Source organism: Schistocerca piceifrons, chromosome 10 (assembly GCF_021461385.2).
Source record: "Schistocerca piceifrons isolate TAMUIC-IGC-003096 chromosome 10, iqSchPice1.1, whole genome shotgun sequence".
Taxonomy (NCBI): Eukaryota; Metazoa; Arthropoda; class Insecta; order Orthoptera; family Acrididae; genus Schistocerca; species Schistocerca piceifrons.
Window position 1 is genome coordinate 138,978,614 of NC_060147.1, and position 20,172 is coordinate 138,998,785.

The following is a 20,172-nucleotide window of genomic DNA, read 5'->3' on the forward strand; positions in this document are numbered from 1 at the left end:
ACGAATGGAGAATGTTCTGCTCCCGTTCAGTAGCAGTAGACTTCTTTAAGCGAAGTATACCTTCGTTGCCTGTGCTAGTCTGCTTCTTTGTCCCTCGTGCATTTTTTGCTTCCAGCATAAAGCAGCTACATCTCTTCATTTGCTCATCTGCTACGCAGTCCCCAATTTTGATGTACGCTTCACCATTGATCTTATTTTTGCAACAGCAAATACTTTTGTCCGACTGTGCGAGGTGGCTGAGGCACTGGACTCATTTTTGGGGAGAATCCCTGTCCTTTCGTCTGTATTTAGATTTTCTGTCATTTTCCTAAAGCACTAAAGACATTTGCCGACAGGATGTCGAACGCTGAGCTTCCTTCCTTGTGTTTCGGTGGTTTCATCCTTCACTCTCGGTGGATATTCTTTTACTCTGTTGACTATTCATCCTGTTTCGCAGGTTTTGTAATTCTTCCTCACTTTAAAAATGGATAACAATATTAACAGTGGATCTTTATTGTCAATATTTTTCCTCGTGAATTTTAATCTCACTCATTCCTTCTTTGATATACTGGTTGAGCAGGAGAGGAAAAGACTGCTTCCCTGCCTCATGCCCTTTGTAATTGGAGTGCTTTTGTGTTTGTCTTCCATTCTTATGTTGCCTCCATGTTCTTGTACTGTTACCCCTATTTTCCAAGAGAGAGAGAGAGAGAGAGAGAGAGAGAGAGAGAGAGAGAGAGAGAGAGAGAGAGAGAGAGAGAGTGTGTGTGTGATCCTGTACCACTTTAAATTGTCAAATACTTTTTGTAGGCAAACTGGTCATATGGAAGTTTCTTAATTTTCTTTGCGTTCATTATCAAGTGTCAGGAGTGCCTCAGTGGTGCCTTTGCTTTTCTTATCCGACAGACCCTCAGCTTTGTTTTCCATTCTGTTCCCACGCCCCCCCCCCCCCCCCACCCACCCCTCCCCAGCAACTTGGATGCACGATTTGTTAAGCTGATTGTGCAGTAGTTCTCGCATATATCCACATTTGCTGTCTTTGAGTCGTGTGGGCAATACTATACTGTACGTCCAACGGCACGTCTCCGTTCTTGTGGATTCTATACAGTAAACTGAATAATTCACCCAGCAATTTGAGAAACTCCGAAGGAATGTTATCTGTCCCTTCTCCACATTGGATTACACATCTTCCGAAGCTCTGTTAAACTTTGACTCTAATACTGGATCCCGCGTGTTCTCCAAGTCACACGCACGTCGTCAGACGATCCCTTCGCCTCGTACAGGTGTTCGGTGCCCTCTTTCTACCCATCTGCTCACTCGTCTACATTTTAAAGTGTAATTCCTTTTACACTTTTTATGTGAGTGCCCCGGTTACCTCCGAGGAATTCCTCGACCCCATTTCCTCACCTCCCTTTTGTAGGTCTCTTCCCAATACCACAAACTTTCTGGAACGAGAAAGGCTCCACCCTTTATGACGGTGAGTTTAAGTGATTATATGACGGGAGGTATGTGGTCCTTCCACTACTAGCCCTCCCATCCCACATGGCCAGCACAGCCTGCAAACCCTGTGAAAATTACTCAGCCTACACCAACAGCTCCCCATCAAATACCCTTCTTCCTCGCCCCAACTATCCCTGCATATGCACTGTCTATCCCCCTCCTAAAATCTACAACCCCCCCTTCCACACTGCCCTCCCCCCTCCCTTGCCACCGAGCGAGGTGGCGCAGTGGTTAGACACTGGACTCGCATTCGGGAGGACGACGGTTCAATACCGCGTCTGACCATCCTGATTTAGGTTTTCCGTGATTTCCCTAAATCACTCCAGGCCAAAGCCGGGATGGTTCCTCTGAAAGGGCACGGCCGACTTCCTTCCCCATCCTTCCCTAATCCGATGAGACCGATGACCACGCTGTCTGGTCTCCTTCCCCAAACCAACCAACCAACCTCCCTTGCCTCCTGACACCCCATTATAGGACGTTTATTGTGCTCTCACAGAACAATCTCGGCCTTACTCGACAGACACCTCCGACATGTTGCCGGTGTCCCAGCTCGCTGCTCGGAGGACGCTGAGTGTTTGCTCGGGTTGCCCCACCTCCTGAATCGCAGATGGCTCCACCTCCCCATATACTGACATTCCCCGCACCCACAGCCTTTCTACAGTCGAGCACTGCCTGTCTGAATGTCTGGCCGAGCTAGTACTCCGCACGTAATTGAGTCTGCTTCCGGGAAAAAAATGTACAAACAAATCTTTTGCACAGCAGTGGATCTGTGCCACACCCTCGTTTGCCGACCTATTTTGGGGCTGCCCGGACCGGACTTTCGTAGCTGTCACAGATCCCGGTCCCCTCGTCCGGCTCAGATTTGTCGATAGTCCGTTTCCGGGCTGAACCGTGGGCCGGGGTATTATATCTTACAAAATGAGTTTTCACTTTGCAGCGGATTGTGCTCCAATTTGAAACTACCAGGCAGATTAAAGCTGTGTGCTAAATCTGGGTCGGAGTTGCGGCACGGCACACGGTTTTAATCTGCTAGGTAGTACTACTCCGTATCCGTTCCTCTCGGGTTTTACATCTCCTTTCTCCCCTTTCGACTGTCGGGCCACCTGTCCAGGTGTCACGTCCCACTCGGCCGACAGTTCTGTGAAAACCTGACTTCAGCATTTTTATCTGTGTATCGTCTTTAATGTAAATACTATTTACCAGATCTGACACTGTGTCTGGGTCTCTGAAGTTTTTATTCCCTCCCCATCTCTCCTCATTTTGTTGCTTGAAAAAAGCAGTAGATTAAGTATTCTTGCAGTTACATTGAATAAAAAAGATTCATTTATCTGTAGTATATGTAGAACTAATGATTCCATTTGGCAAGGCATTTTTGTAATTTTGCAGGGATTTTCTTTGAGCTTTTTATATTAGGTTGGCGCATAAGATCGTAGCAGTTTTGTTTCTGTTTTCCGGTTGCTATGGGTTTGTTTATCAATTGTGATTTTTTAAAATTTGTAGTTTCATTGTTGCTATTTTAGTTCGTATTGTCATTTTGTCATTTGAGTAAGTGGAGCTGGGAATGTTGGAAAATGGAGTGCCAAGTGGAGAAATTGGAATGTTTCTGTCATACTGTTCTGTTCGAGTTCGGTAGAAGGGTGACAGCAGCAGAGGCAGACAGAAATGTTTGTGCCGTGCAGGGGGATAAAACCGTTGGACAGGAAAGGCAAGAAAATGGTTTGCTCTTTCTGAGGAGGATCGTTTTGATGTTAGTGACACTCCACATTCATGGAGACCTCGGGGCTTGACGGAGAATGATTCAATGCATTAATCTGCAATGATCCCCGCAAGTTTACTTAAGAAATGGCAAACGTAATGAACTGTGATCATTCCACCATTATGAGACATTTGCATGCCACAGGGAACATTGAAAAATTGGGTGTACGGATACTGCATGCTCTAAAAAAATCATTGAGAGACCCTATGTGTGTCTCTGCTTGCTCGTCATCAATTGGCTTGTGAATGACCCCGATCGTTCCTATCCTGTATCGTCACTGGTGACAAGAATTGGCGCCTTTACACTAACGTGAAAAGAAAGGAATGGTCGAGACAAAGCAAAGTGGCAACTCCGTTAACAAATACCTATCTGCATTCACAAAAAATAATGTTACGCATCTGGTAGAACGGTGGCAGTACGGTGTACTAAGAATCACTTCGCTAACGTGTAACGGTCACTGCTGACGTTTATTGTCGAAAAGTGAGATCTGTTGCAGATGCGATCTAAGAACAGTGACCGAGAAGAGTGTGTGAGGTGGTGCTACTCTGCAATAACGCCTGCTCGCATTCTGTGTAGGCCGACAAAAAATGCCGGGAAGTCATTCGAAACCCGCTTGGTTCGTCTGACCTTGTGTCCTAGGATTTTGATCTTTACTGCTCTCTATCGAACAACCTTCAGGGAACTTCTTTTCCGGATGAAAATGTGTTCCAAATGTGGCCGGGCAAATTCTTTGCCTCAAAACGATGTGATTCCTACAGTTGCAGAATCAAAAGTCATCCCAGTGTTGGCAAACTGTTGTAAATCGTGAAGAAGAATACGTCGATGACGGAGGTCTATATTATGTGCATCTGTTGTGTTTATTAACCTTATGGAAAAAGCCAATACTTCCATCTAATGTGTTTTCCTTTTAATGTAACTTACCATCATCCATTTGCCTCTCAGGCTTGGGAGGCCTCAATATGACTTTCATTTCTCAATAAATTCGTTTTCATTTCTCAATAAATTCATTAAATTTCTTCAGTGATGTAAAATCCTTTGCAAGTAAATATTCTCAATACATCATCATTTATTAACTTCAATCGTGTGTAAACACGATTTGTGTGTAACAAATCAGTGTGTCTCTTCTTGACTAAGTGTGACATATTGCACAATAAATATTAGTTATTCAGTTATTTTATTTTCTTACAGTCGAATTTGAATTAAAATAATTAAGCTATAGGGTTGTAACACAGAGCGGCCGGATCCTCTTGCGATCGCCGTTTGTCACGTATGCTGTGGCAGTGGCCCGTTCGGAGTACGTGGCCGCTGCAGTGGAGGTACTGCCGTCAAAATGTTGTCGCTCGTGCACTTGACGTGAGAAAAAAGTTATCTATTAAGGATGTCTTCAATACAGTGTTGTGACACACAAGTAAAAGTATCAGAATACCCATTAAAAAGTTTTAACATCTACACGGCATTTCTGAAGGAATAGTGAATATTTTAGGAAGTGGTGGTATAGACTAAATTGAATAAAACATTCCGTATGACAAGTGTCAAGTTTTATTGGCTTCAGAGATAGAGCTGGTTAAAGACAGATGTCTTTATTTTGCTTGTCGGTTCTCCTGGTGATAATGGGTTTATGTATTAATTCTAATTTTAGTTTTAAAGTTCAAGTTACGAAGTTGTGCTCGAGTTTACGTAAATTAATTTCTCGACTGTGATTGTGGCTGCGAGTTGTCGGCCATTTCTTCTGTTCGAGCACGCTGCACATATTGCCAAATTGTGAGCACTGGTATTTGTGTATTTATAGTGGTATTTGCGTACAGGTTTTCCAAGGGAAGCACTGCCGATGCTCACAGAGAATGCGATAGACGATTTCGTAACCACAGAGTACCAGATTCTAGAGTGTTTACTCGTGTTTTACTAAACTACGTGAGTCTGGTGCGATGCCCAGCAGACCTAACTCATCTGAACACGAAAATGAACAGAGAGCAGATAAAGTAGAAGACAGTATTCAGTTGGTAGGTTGTACAGTTTCAACGAGCGCGCACAAAATTTCGACAGGTATCGGTGTTCCACATAAAAGAATACGGCAGGCACTACATACGCACAGCCCTTGTTTTTATCGTACGAGCAGATTCGACATCTTCGAGAACAGAGGGAAGGTAGGCAATCGGAATTTTGCCGTCGGCTGATTTCGTAGTGCCGAGTAATCCAATTAATACTGTTTACTGGCTAAGTCACCTTCACTCGATACGGTACGAATAACACTTGTAACTCGCGTCGGTTGTCAGACGAAAAGCCACATTTCTTTCACGGGTGCTCCTCGACGGGTGTGGTCTACTGTGACGGACAGACTGCCGATCGAGTTTGTCATATTGTCGTATTGCCCTACTGGGTCCCTATATCTACACTTGTGTGAGAATGAGCTTCCAGTATTACTAGAAATGGTTCCTGTGACTACAACAGTGGGTATGTTCTCCCAGTACAGTGCAACTGGTGTGCATTAGAGGTATCATCTGAGCCTAACATTTCACAGAAGACGGATTGACAGAAATGTTTACAGTTAACGGCTGTCGAGGCCCCTGAACTGGGGGAAGCTCGAAAAGTAAAGTCTACAAAGAAAATGGAAACACGGGAGACAAATTGATCATTTGGGCAATAAGTAGTGCTGCCCTCGTAACAAATGCCGAGACTACCACAGGAGGACAACATGTGACGATGTCGAGAGAATCGCAAAAGTGAATTGCAGTTGGAGGTCTGTTTTATGAAAATCAACTTTGAATTTAATCATTTGCTTTTGCTTAACACATTTTGAGGTGTAAAAATATTTGCTGCTCCTCCTGAAACGTCCAGTATCATATTATTACAACTACTAAGTCATCTATCTTCTAATCATATAGAAGAGATGCCGAGTCACGGACAGGCACAACAAAAAGATTTTCGCAATTAAAGCTATCGGTCGTTAATGCCTTCGTCGACAATAGATGACGCTCTCACACACACACTCTCACTCGCGCAACCGCAACTCGCACACACAGATGGTCTCGGGCAACTGAAACCAGTGAAACTCAGTGTGGTTTCAGTTGCCTGAGACTGCACTTGTGTGTTATTTATTTTATTTTATTTAAACATCAAGTTCCGTAGGACTAAATTGAGGAGCAAATCTCGAAGGTCATCGAACTGGTCAGTACGTCAAACTACAACATAAAAGTAATAACAGATAAAAATAAGATGTTTGTGAACCCAAAAAAGTCAAGCCATAAGTTTTAGTAAAGGCAGCCAACAATACAAGAATCAGCTTAATTTTTCAAGGAACTCTTTGACAGAATAGAAGGGGTGACCCGTGAGGAAAAGCTTCATTTTCGATTTGAAAGTGCGTGGATTACTGGTAAGATATTTGAATTCGAGTGGTAACTATTTGAAAATGGATGCAGCAGTATACTGCACACTTTTCTGCACAAGAGTTACGGAAGTCCGATCCAAATGCAGGTTTGATTTCTGCCGAGTATTAAATGAGTGAATACTGCTTATTCTTTGGAATAAGCTGATATTGTTAACAAGAAATGACAGTAAGGAATATATGTATTGAGAGGTGAATGTCAAAATACTCAGACTCGTGAACAGAGGTCGACAAGAGGTTCGTGAACTTACATCACTTATTGTCCGAAATGCCCGTTTCAGAGCCAAAACTATCCTTTTGGAATGGGAAGAGTTACCCCAAAATATAATACCATATAACATAAGCGAATGAAAATAAGCAGACTAATTTTCGTGTCGAATGATCACTCACTTCAGACACCGTTCGAATAGTAAAAATGGCAGCATTAAGTCTTTGAACAAGATCCTAAACATGGGCTTTCCATGGCAGTTTACTATCTATATGAATACCAAGAAATTTGAACTGTTCAGTTTCACTAATCAAATCACTTTCTTCTAATCATATAGCGGAGAGGCTGAGTCACAGATAGGCACAACAAAAAGACTATCACAGTTAAAGCTTTTGGTGGTTACGCATGTGCAAGTCGCATTTGCGCGCGCGCGCGCGTGTGTGTGTGTGTGTGTGTGTGTGTGTGTGTGTGTGTGTGTGTTTTTTTCCCAACAAAGGCCTTGTCGGCCAAAAGCTTGTATTGTGCCTATCTGCGACTCAGCATCTCCGCTATAAGGTGAGTAGCAACTTTCCTTTTCATTATATTGTACACCTATTTTAAGTATATTCAAAGAACATCTATAAATGTATGCGTGTTTTGTAGTGTTGTTGCATTACTAGCTGGTGTGCATAAAACTCTTATTTGATGCAAATTGCAAAAGCCACACTTCAATACAATTTTTTTATTTATCAATTATAATTAATATAAATTATCGTTTTGAGAAGCGTATAGTATTTACTCCCTTTTTTCCTGTATGTAAACAGCTATTTTATTCTTTTCCACTTTAATAACCATCAATTTGAAACCATATGCAGATATAATGTGGGACTCTATTCACTTCTGAAACATACTGTATATTATTTGAACATGAGGAAACAGCCCAGGCCGTTCACTAGTAGATTGCAGTTGAGTATATTGATATTAAAATCCATTTACCAATTAAAGCTGAAAGAAAAAGACTCTGTGGTAACTCTGCTTCCACCATTGTATGTCTCACACAGGCATTATGAGAATAGGATAAGAGAAATTAGTGTACAGAGGCATGCAGTGGTAATTTTTCTTCTCTCACTGCACAAACGGAACAGCACAAACACTTAATAATACTGGTACAAAATCTTCATCTGTACACTTAGCACTTTTGGAGCACGTATATAGGTGAAGATGCTGTTTCTTTGGGATCAGAGCCACGTGTGTACAATTGTAATGTTGAGCTGTATCATTTTCATTTGTATATATTAGGTGCTCGGATGGTGTAAAACTGTGGACTACTAGAACTGCTAGTACAGAAACACAAAAAGTGTCCTAACTATTGTTCGGTAACACATCGGTATACCTGTGACGTTGTATTATTTTCACTTTTGCACTGTATTACCAGAGAAGTCGACACTTTCAGTTTTATCCGTAAATAATGATTCCTCTCCATCTTCTTCAGGTGACGAGACACTCTCTAGACTCGAGCTTCAAATTGGATACGTTACTACAGCAGATGGACAGGTGCGTACATCAGTATACAATTGTAGCTGTACTCAGTGTTGCAGTCTGTCTGGTTTATTTTCTGTAAAAAGTAGATTATCTAGTCACATCATAGAGGAAAAAACTGAGGTATGTAATGAAACTCTTTTTTCGTTTGATTGCAGGAACGTGTCCATAATCTTGCAACACCCAGAAAGCACCGTGTCACAGTACCACAGTGTGCACTTAGTTAGTGGGCTGGCTCCTCTGACAGCACGCTACAGTTCTGTGGCACGGGGCGTTCGGGTGTCGCAAGATCACAGACGGTAAAAAAAAAAAAAAAAAAAAAAAAAAAAAAAAAAAAAAAAAAAAAAAAAAAAAAAAAAAAAAAACACACACACATTGATTACGTAACTTTACTTTTTAAAGGTATTTATTAAAACTTAATGACTGCCCCCTATAATTGCACTAAGCAGTAAAAAATCTCGTGCATAAATGTGTCGGACTGCTCGAGGTGGAACGAGCAAATATTTTTGTAGTTTAATGATGATGATAGTGTCATCTTGTGCAAAATATATTTGAATCTTCAGGTGAGAACTACTCGGGAGTATGTCGTCGTCAGGAAAAACAGACCTGGCATTCTGTGGATTGAAGTGTGAAATGTTAGAGCTCTTGATCAGGAAAAGATAGATTGCTACTCACTGTAAAGGTGACACCTCGAGTTACAGACGGGCTCGGTGAAAACGCACTCGACACGTAGCTTTCGGCCAAAGCCTTCGGTAAAGGAAATACACGTGCATTCGTTCAAACGTGCGAGGACACCTCACACACGTGTGACCGCCATATCTGGCAGCTAGGACCGGAATGCAGCAGAACGGAGGGGAAGGGGGAGGGGTAGCAGGGTACAGGTGGGAGGAGGGAGGTTGTGGGGCGCGGAGTTGGGGGAAAAGGAGAGGAATGGGGAAGGGTGGGTGGGTGCGTTGACAGAGGCTGGGAGGTGATAGGTCAGAGGGGTTGTAAACTGTTGGATGGAGGGTGTGGGGACAGTAGGTTGCTGTAGGTTAAGTCCGGGATAAATTTGGGAGCAGAGAATGTGTTGTAAGAATAACTCCCGTCTGCACAGTTCGGAAAAGCGGGTGACGGAGAGGAGGTCCCAGGTGGCTCGGGTGGTGAAGGAGCCATTGAAACCGAGCACATTACGTTCAGCAGCACGTCGTGCCACGGGGTGGTCTAGATTGCTCTCTGCCACAGTTTGGCCGTTCGTCCCGGTAGGCGCCCGGTTGCTGCTCGTACCGATATAAAAAGCTGTGCAGTGATTGCGACAGTGTTAGTATATGATGTGGCTGCTCTCACGGGTGGCCCACCTTCTGATAGGATGGGCCTGTTACAGGGCAGGAATAGGTAGTGCTGAGAGGGTGGTCCGGGCTTGTCTCGCACCAGGGTCTTCCACAGTGGTTCGTATTGAGAGTGGCCCGGGGGTGGACTAGGATGTTGTGGAGGCTGTGTGAGTAACGGAACACCACTTTAGTAGGAGGGGTGGGACGGATCTCGAGTAGGATGTACCTAATTTCAGGGCACGATGATAGGTAATCAGAGCCCTGATGGTGGACGCAGTTCAGTTTTTCAAGTCTGGGATGATATTGGGTGACGGGGGCACTCTTCTGTGCAGCCGGTTCTGGGGAATGGTGGAGGATTGGTGACGTGAGAGGAAATGGCACGGAAATCTGTTTGTGGCCTGTGTCTGGGAGCTAGTTCCCGTGTCTGGGAGCTAGTGCCCGTGTCTGGGAGCTAGTGCCTGTGTCTGGGAGCTAGTGCCCGTGTCTGGGAGCTAGTGCCCGTGTCTGGGAGCTAGTGCCCGTGTCTGGGAGCTAGTGCCCGTGTCTGGGAGCTAGTGCCCGTGTCTGGGAGCTAGTGCCCGTGTCTGGGAGCTAGTGCCCGTGTCTGGGAGCTAGTGCCCGTGTCTGGGAGCTAGTGCCTGTGAAGGTCTCAGTGAGATCCTCAGCGTACTGAGTGAGGGAGTTCTGTCCACTCGAGATATGCTGTCCCGGAGTGGCCGGGCTGTACGGGAGGGATTTTTTTTTATGTGGAGGGGTTGACAGTTGTCAAAATGCAAGTAGTGTCGGCGGTCGGTGTGTTTAACGTGGACAGAGGTACGGAGGGAGTCGTTGGAGAGGAGGCGGTCGACGTCCGGGCAGGTGGCACGCTGGGTCGAGGAGGACCTGGTGAAGCGGTTGGGAGATAAGGTCTCGGGTTTTGAAGGAATGAGGACAGGGTGTCTCAGCCCTGAATCCAGATCGTGAAGATATCGTTAATGAACCTGAACCGGGCAAGGGTATGACATTTTGAGTGATGCGATTTAATCTACAGTACCTGTTACACGTATATGTAGGATGGTCAAATGTATAAATAACTTGTGCACGTGAAGCAAAGTTCCTCGACAAAAGTGCCTCCTCACATTTGTGTAGCAGTTCTTACCAGATAATGTTTCAGTATACTGTATGTGGTGTACAGTTAAGCCTTACGTTCCAGTTGTCAAAGAGTGCTTCTGTTGCCTACGATTTTGTCATCTGAGTCTTCAGTGCCGATTAGAAGTTCGTCGTAATACGTGTGGAAGTAACCACGAAGCAACTATGTATGCGAGCCAAAATACTTGGTTTGTGCAATGCAAAGATCACATGTTGAGAGAGACGTGTAGTCCATTGTATCTGAAACAGCAGGAGGTCAGACAGACTAAAGCTGTCCTCAACGTTTCATTCGAGGAAACTGAGGAATATGTAAATCACAGATCGTACGCTACAGTGGCAGGAAATTTCAGCAGCACAGATTTGTGATAATTATTCATCGTAATAGAATAAAACCTTCAAAACCCGTGCCAATTCCTAACCCGTCACTGTTTCCGAGCTGCTATTTCCTAGTAATCAGACTTGTGTGGTCAACTTCCTGAAAAATGTGGGAGGGGGCAAGAACACAGCACTGATTGAAAGGCTATGCCTGGAACATTAAATTTGTTAACACAGTCGACCTCTTCTAATAACAATAATAAAGAGCATGCAGGCATCTAAAATATGGTTTCCTCAATTTTATACAGGATGTAAAATATGGACCAGAAACAGACAGAAGCATCTTTTCATTTCAAGATGGCCCTTAATATACTACGATGGAATGCGGGATCAGCTGTCTCGAACAAGGAAACTCTGAAAAGGAACTGAATAACAATGTAGCCATTAAGCTCTGTGAAATATGGTTTAAGGGGGAACGACAGGATGACGGATGAAAACATCACTCAAATTCATTATTGTTTTTCTCTGTACTGGAATGTAGTAGACAAATGAGGGTCACTGCAATGAATAAAGCATACATTCAAGTTTTATTGATATTTTTATTGAAAAATATTAATATCTTCACTGTCTGATTGGGATTTTCCCGAGGCAGCTCTGAAAGGAGATAGATCGATGTTTGTTGCTGTAACTCAGGTTGTGGTTATCTGAAACATGAAATTAACATATCACCCGGATCCTTACAGATGTAATTTTAGTTCATCGTAGGGATTTTAAAAAAATATAAAAAACTGCAAAATTATAGATATTTGAAAAAAATGGCCATTTTTGGACCCCTCTGTTTGGCTGACAAAAATACTAAATATCGACATAAAAAAAATCGAATATGATGAACCGAAGAGAATTCAATTTTCTTAAAGGAAGAACAAAAATCACTAAAATCAAATGAAAATTGTAGTGTGGGTGACAACAACTGTGCTGAAAAACATGGTTTTGAGAAAACACGTTTAAAGTTTGACAAGTATTTATTTGAGAGACAAAGCTTGAAACCATCAATGCCAAGTCCATAATAACTATCGCCCCGGCTAGTGGATGGCCGCTTTCTGCTACTTTGACCTGATAAGTGCTCATTTTCTACCTCAAAGTGCTTATCATTGCTGAGCACATTGCTAGTGCCATCTCTGTGTTTACAGAAACAATGCATTTCATTGCCAATTTTGATTTGAAGGGCATTTGCCACGTGCATTAATGCAGTGTGGCCTACACTGAATAGACATATGGCCAAATTTGAAGCAGTGTTCACCATTTCACTTCATCTGAATGTTATTTTAGGAGCATATCTCCAGGTGATGCTATTGAAACTCGCATTCACATTTTGAGTAAAACCGCCTAAACAACACCCATGTAAATAAGGTTTACTCAAATCTGTATAAATAGGGGTGATGACATCGATAACAACTTGTTGCAATAGTGTTTCATATTGTGTATGCTTGGCTTCAAATACTCACAGAATCGTTACTTTTTGGAGTTTCTGATAATATTTTAGGGAATAATTCTTTGGTGTATGTCACACTGTCATTCCCCCATAAGCCACAAATGCCAGTTCGTTTCAAAGGATTCAATTTAGTAAAGTCAGATAGACCAAATACTAAAGCAGAAGCAGGACTGTTAATTAAGGACACCATCATAGGCAATGAAACTCATATAAACTTCAGTGACTTGGCTTTTCAAGTGGCAGCTGCAGAAATAGAAACAAGTAGCACTTCTCTATTATGTCCATATTTATAAATCACCATAGACTACAACCAGTAACGATGCCTGACATCAACTGTTTACTGAACTCCATCCCCCCTTTCTTATCTGTGGGGATTTCAACTGTCATCACAGTTCTTGGTGCCAAGTCAGTGATCCACACTATTGTCGTCCCATTAGGGGAATCATTGTGAGTGATGGCTCTCCGACACTGCTACTTTCCTCTTATAAATGATCATCTGCAATGGACTTTTCCCCATTAAAATAGTATTGGACCTAGAGATAAGTATGAGAAGGATGTATTATTCTAGGTGGTATACAACCTGGGACAACTGAGAGATCCTGGGATTTTTTTTTCATCCTGCAGAAAACTCAGGAATTTTTTAGAATTCCTGCAATGGTCGCAGGTTCGAATCCTGCCTCGGGCATGGATGTGTGTGATGTCCTTAGGTTAGTTAGGTTTAAGTAGTTCTAAGTTCTAGGGGACTGATAACCTCAGATGTTAAGTTCCATAGTGCTCAGAGCCTTTTTTTTTTTTTTTTTAGAATTCCTGGAATTTTTTTGTTTTAGTTTTCAGTTAAATTTTTGTAATTTTGACTAGTAAGAAAAATACTCTAACAAAGGATATTACTGTATCTCACTACTGCAGAATAATACTGGAGCAATAAAACATGAACAAGAGGAAACAAAATAAAACTTAAGTTGCAAAGGAAATGCGCCATATGCAACAACAAAAAACAGTGCTCATACAAGCGTCTGCCGACAGCAAAATGTGCCAAAGGCTTTAGGAAGACTACGCAATGCTTAATAACAACAAATTGCCTCCGATGAGTGTGACGTCACAGCTATTCACATAAGATTCGTTTGAGCAGTTTTGAGCGGGCTTATGTGTACGCGCAGTTGAGTTGCGCATGTGTAGTACTTTCTCCTGCTTATGGCTACAGAACTGTGGCTGTTAGCTGTATAATCTGTAGCAGCAAGATGTTACCCGGAAAAATTTTACTGGTGTGCGCAAGCTGCCAGATTCACTAGGGACAAACTGGGGTATCTGCCAAGGGCAGCAATTTCAGGTGGGGAGGCGGGGAGTGCCAAATTCATATTCTTGAGGAAAAAAAACCTTGTCTCAGAAAACACCTAGTATCCAGCGCACGTTGGTCTATCAATTATTCGTACGATTTTGAAACACATCTCTGCTGGTTTTTGAACTAATTCCAAGTTTATATCTGAGTGAATCATATGTTGATTTTTGGATGCGTGCATTGTGTATGTCACGTGACTGCCAGACGAATCCCCGTCGCATCCACAAATAAACTTTCCTGCAGACAGAAACGGACGGGGCTATACAAACTGAGCAGAATAAAGCCAAACGGTTGAATGCCAATCGCTGTTTGTTTATGTGGTTGACTGGGTTTGCGAGTGATCAGCGTTGTTATAATTACCAGCAAAATCCTTAGATTCAGACTACCAGAGTGGAAATAAACAAATAACAGGTAAGAAAGATTATGTATTATCTTGTCGGTGAGAGAATTTTTGGCCAGACAGTTCCACTAGTAACACTGTACACTAGTTAGTTGTGCAGCCCCTGGTAGCAGCCACCTGAGTTCTATTCTGGGTGAAGCACGGAAAACGCGTTGTACGAACACGTAATAACGCCTAACTGCGGAACAAACACGGGATAACTAAACGGTTGACTGTGGCAGGGTTAGTGAAATTAACCGGAGGATAAGTTTTGACACAGAGATCACGTAAATGAGCTATGACTGGCTTACAAAAGCGCATCGCAATCTCTATTTCAGTGCTAAGGAAAGTAATTTATACTTTCGTAATACAAAAATATGCAGCGTACTTGTTGCAGCACATCAAAGATCTTTCTAAAACATTTCTTTTTTATATTATTTTTATTTCGTATTTTTAGTTTCATTTTCTAAAGGGTCGGGGAATTCTGCGCTGTTGTATAAAACGTAACCGTTCAAAGGATTGATAAGTTTTACAGTTTCAAGGAAATGTATACTGTCAGTTAACGTGGAAAAATGTATTTTCACCCGGAAGAATGTGTATTTTTAACTGGGAAAAATTTAGGATTTTTTCTCCTTGTCTGCATATACAACCTGTGTTCAAACAGCCCATGGAAAATGAAGGATACCTACTGAAAGAGAGATCTCTCTCGGAAAACAGAATGTGGTGTGAATGACAAGGGAAGCTTATTCTGCGCTTATGTCACTCGTAGATATATCAGGCCACATCTCTAACCTTTTTAGTGGAACTGTGAACGTTCCAGAGTTGTAGCTAAATGGAGGTTAGCACTATCTACGAGGCTTGATTTTTTAAGTAAGTACTGTTTTGCCACACCGTGTCCGCAGCGCGGCAATCGGTGTTTTGTGCATGCGCACAGGGTATCTACATCTGTTGTCTAGACGCCATTGCAGTTCAATTCTTCTTTGTTTACTTTGTGTACTGAGTGTTTAAGATGCCTCCGATAATCGTGAGTCCCACCGAATGTGAAGTACTGGCTGTTATAAGATTGCTTGGTGCTAAAGGCCTAAAAGCGGTCGATATTCATCGTGAGATCGCACAGTTTACGGAGAAAACATTATGAGTGATGGAATGGTAAGAAAGTGGGTGAGAGCATTTAAAGATGGCCGCACAAATGTGCACGATGAACAACGGAGTGGGCATCGTTTGGTCGTTAATGAAAGTTTGGTGCATGAAGTGGACAATAAGGTGGGAGAAAACAGACACTTTACGATTTCCTCCTAATGTTACTCAGCTTTCCTAATGTTACTCGTAGTGTTTTGTATGGCATTGTGACCGAGCATTTGAAGTACTGAAAATTGTGCGCGCGTTGGGTACCGAAAATGTTGACGGATGTGCACAAAACCAAATGCTTAGACTGTGCATTGACTTTCCTCGAGCAGTACCACGACGACGGTGACGATTTCTTAAGCCACATTGTTACGGGCGATGAAACACAGGTGGCCTACGTCACACCAGAATAAAAGCAACAGTCCGTGGAATGGCGGCATTCAGATTCACCCAGAAAAGTGAAGTTTAAGCAAACAATTTATGCCGGTAAAATCGTATGCACAGTTTTTTGGGACAGAAAAGGAGCATTGCTTGTGAAATTTCTGCCTCGTAATGAGACAATCAATGCAGCAGCTTACTGTAAGACATTGCACAATCTTCGCCATTCAATTCAGAGCAAATGACGTGGCAAGTTGAGCGAGGGCATCGTTTTGCTGCAAGGCAATGCCCGTCCGCATGTGGCGAATCAGATCAAAGATCTCATCACATCTTTTCGGCGGGAAACTCTAGATCATCCTCCGTACAGCCCCGATTTTGCGGCCAGTGACTACCATCTGTTCCTGCACTCGAAGAAACACCTGGGCGGTCGGCGTCTTGAAGACGATGACGAAGTCAAAACAGTGATGATGCAGTGGTTAATAACTCAGGCGGCACACTTCTATGAGGAGGGTGTTCAAAAACTGGTACAACGTTGCGACAAGTGCCTCAGTATTGACGGAAATGATGTAGAAAAGTAGATTAAGGTACAGGCTTTCATGTAAAAATAAAATTATTGAGATATCTTGGCATGTCTTTAATTTCAAAATGGTACTTACTTAAAAAACATGCCTCGTAAATAATGTAGGCTTACCCCAAGAAGCCATCCTAACTCCCTGGTTATACATAATTTATTCTAGTGATTTCAAAGAAATTATTCTTCCAAATGTTGACAAGATGACATGCGTCTGGGAATGTAGTTTAATTCCAGACTCAGTTGGATTCTTATAAATACTTGTCTCCCAATCATGAACATCAGCAGATTTTTAACCAGAGTTTGGTGGGATGTGAACACTAATGTTCTGTTGACCATATATAGTACATTAATTAGGAGCAGTTGCACTGTGTATGGGAATGCCAGCATCAAACATACCTGTAAATTGTATCATCTGGTGGTCTCGTGTGAAATTTGTGACTGGACCGAGGACTTTTTGGTAGGGAGGGTGCACCACGTTATCTCGGATGCAGAGTCATCGTCAGATGTAGAAGTAACTGCCTGTGTGCCTCAGGGAAGTGTGTTGGGACCGTTGCTGTTCGTGTTGTATAATAATGACCTTGCATACAATATTAATAATACCCTCAGACTTTTTTGCAGACGATGCAGTCATCTATAATGAAGTATTGTCTGAAAGAAGGTACATAAATATTCAGTCATATTCTGACAAGATTTCAAAGTGTTGCAAAGATTGGAAACGTGCTTCAAATATTCAGAAATGTAAAAGTGTGCACTTCGCAAAACAAAAAAACGTAGGATCCTGTGACTATAATATCAACGGGTCACAGTTGGAATCGGCCAACTCGTAGAAATACCTGGGTGCAGCACTTTGTAGGAATGTGAAGTGGAATGATCACATAGGCTCAGGTGTGGGTAACGCAGGTGGTAGACTTCGGTTTATTGGTAGAATACTGGGGACGCGCAATCAGTCTACAAAGAATAGTGCTTACAAATCACTTTTGTGACTGGTTCTAGAATATTGCTCAAGTGTGTGGGACCCGTACCGAATAGGACCGACAGAGGATATTGAACGTATACGGAAAAAGCAACTAAATGGTCACAGGTGTGTTTGATCTGTGGGAGATTGTAACAGTGATGCCGAAGAAACTGCACTGGCAGACTCTCGAAGACAGACGTAAACTGTCCCGAGAGAGTCTACGACAATGTTTCGAGGACCAGCTTTAAACGACGACTCGAGGGATCTGATACGACCACCTATGTGCCACTCGCGTGGGGATTGTGAGGTTAAGTTTAGAGTAATTACAGCATGCGCAGAGGCAGTCAGTCAGTCATTCTTCTTCTGCTCCGTGCGTGAATGGAACGAGAAGAAACCTTAATAACTGGTAGAATGGGACATACCCTCTGATGTGCAGTTCACGGTGGTTTGCAGAGTATAGATGTAGGTGTAGGCATTGAAGCCACCAGAGGTACTGTGAATGATGCACAAAACTCTCACACTCCACTGCTGGACACTGGCCAGATGCAGAGCAGCACATCATAGAAGAAGAAGAAAAGATGTGGTGCTTGGGTGGCTTTGTGGATTATTTTGCTGTTTGCCCCATAGCTGATGGCATATCCAGTAGTGAAACGTATTCATTGGATTCAAATGGAAGGACTTCAGAGAGTATTAGACAACTGACTGTAAGTAATACTCTCTGTGGCTTCACTGTTTTACTCTATAATCAAATCCCTGCAAAACGCATTTACATCAGATGTAGCTTATTCAGAAAAACTACCCTGTGTTTAAGTTAGGATATATCATCACTCTTGTTTTCAATTACTGTGTTAACTAAGAAGAAGAGCACATAATGTTTTCTGTCTGCTCCTCTAAGAAGTGTATTGCTGGAGTTTTTCTGTATATTATTTCAGTCTGTTTAAAAATTAAAATACGTCTGAAGTTAAATTGTTTCTGTACTCAACTGTTTTTACATCTTAACTGCAACTGCTCACATGACTGCAGGTCAGTGGTGTCCACGTCAAATGCGGCAATAAAGCTGTCGTTGCCCTGTACTGTCACCAGGTCGATTGTGTGAAATTTATCTTCATTATTGTACTTAATTATAATCTAGACAGCTCGGCTTCTGCTCCGTGTGAAAAGATGTCGAACGAGATGCCGGCAGAAACTGAAGAATGCGTAGTGTAATGTTTACATCACGTATATTTGTACGATGTATGCAGTACAGTACACTATTCTTTCTAGGTACTTCGTGCAGTTTGCGTCGACAGGCGGAGAAATTTAGAAACTTCGTTCACGTCGCGGTCACGGACGCGTAGATCCTTTTTGCTATTTAGTCTCGTATCCACTTTGACCCGTCTCAGTGTGCACTTCTGTACACCCGACTGGTACGTAGGCACCGTTTCACTGCCTCGACTACGTCAGTGGTGGAGATCGAGCTGGTCGTTTGATAGTCTGTCCCGAACGGTCAGATGATGGCTGCCATTGTGACGGCGAATGCCTCACACCTGTCTGGTGTTGCAGCCCGGACGAGCTGCTGGGCGAGCTACAATTCTGCTTCGTGCTCTTCCTCGTCGGGCACTCGCTGGACGCCTTCGAGCACTGGAAGCGGCTGGTTCGGCTGCTGTGCGGCTGTGTGGACGCGCTCGGCTCGAAGCCGCAGTTCTTCGTCGATTTCATATCTGTCGTGGAGACGCAGGTCAGTGATCTCGAATAACTTGTACTGTACATTTGTGTCTTCAGGTCTGTTGCACCACTTCGTGCAATTCCAGTCAATTTTGTAGTTGTAAATGACAGTCACTTACAATATAGAGATTGAGGCTGTACCGACTTGTCAGTAATACGTGTATTTCTGTGTACTATAGTAATTTATATAATACACGGTAGAAAATTTATGTTGCTGATACAGTAGTGTCAAAATCAGCTTATACCCTTTGACTTGTATTGATACGTACAGGGTGTGATAAGTGTCTCTGAGGACGATGCACTGAACAACATTACATCAGTATTTGCTAATAACTACAGCAAGTAGGTATAGTTTGTTTTTAGGTTGGTCAGAACATCCAAGTACATATGGCAAGAGCAAGTCATTTATGGTTATTTTCTCCTGGGCAGCAAGTCAGATGTTGAAGTGTAGGCACATGGAAAAAAAAAATGGTAGTCTATACTGACAGGTGTGGTCAGTGTAGTTGTGCAGAAAACATCAAGTCGTAAAGTTTGGGACGTATTTGTGGGAAGACTGTTCAACAGAAAGAATAAACAGCCATCACACTGATATGTGTACATATTAAGATGCTACGTATAAAAATATCTGCACATACCTATTACAGTGTGTATATTTGCAGTTCGTGAGTCACTGCATTTTTTATTACGTATGCTTGTCAGTGATAAATTCGTCTGAACTGTAACAACGTTTAGCTGTTGAATAGTTTTCATTCTTTATTCAGTATATCCTTTTCCAGTTTTATTGTAAACTTTCATAGCCGTATAATAAGGAGTACACTCAAACAACTTGGGCCTATGGTATAATGATCAGTTCATTATTACCTTGCTGTCTCAGTAAAGCTTCTCTTCTGGAACTCAAACTGAAGCACCCGGGTAGCTTACAATTCTGACAGTAACAACTGTGGTTTCATTTAGACAGATCAGCATATGACACGGCATATGTCTCGATGGCATCAATGTCCTCATGTGGTTTCCTCTAACTTTGTCTTCAAATCTTGCTCGGTGCTATTTATATTACGAGAAACAGGGCTTCGGCTGCCTTGTGGGCCTCGGAATAAAGCAGTGGTAAAGGTGCAAAACTTGTTTCGGACTGGGAC

General features: G+C 42.6%; 1 protein-coding gene across 2 annotated transcripts in view; it reads left to right on the forward strand.

Annotated features, from left to right (window-relative positions):
* The window catches only part of LOC124718855 (protein AAR2 homolog), a 115,069-nt gene that overhangs the window by 91,320 nt on the left and 3,577 nt on the right, over positions 1–20,172 (forward strand). For both annotated transcript variants that reach the window (XM_047244480.1, XM_047244479.1), the window contains exons 5-6: positions 8,294–8,355; positions 18,875–19,049. In XM_047244480.1, the coding sequence (XP_047100436.1) occupies positions 8,294–8,355; positions 18,875–19,049 (237 nt within the window). The remainder of the gene's footprint in view (positions 1–8,293; positions 8,356–18,874; positions 19,050–20,172) is intronic.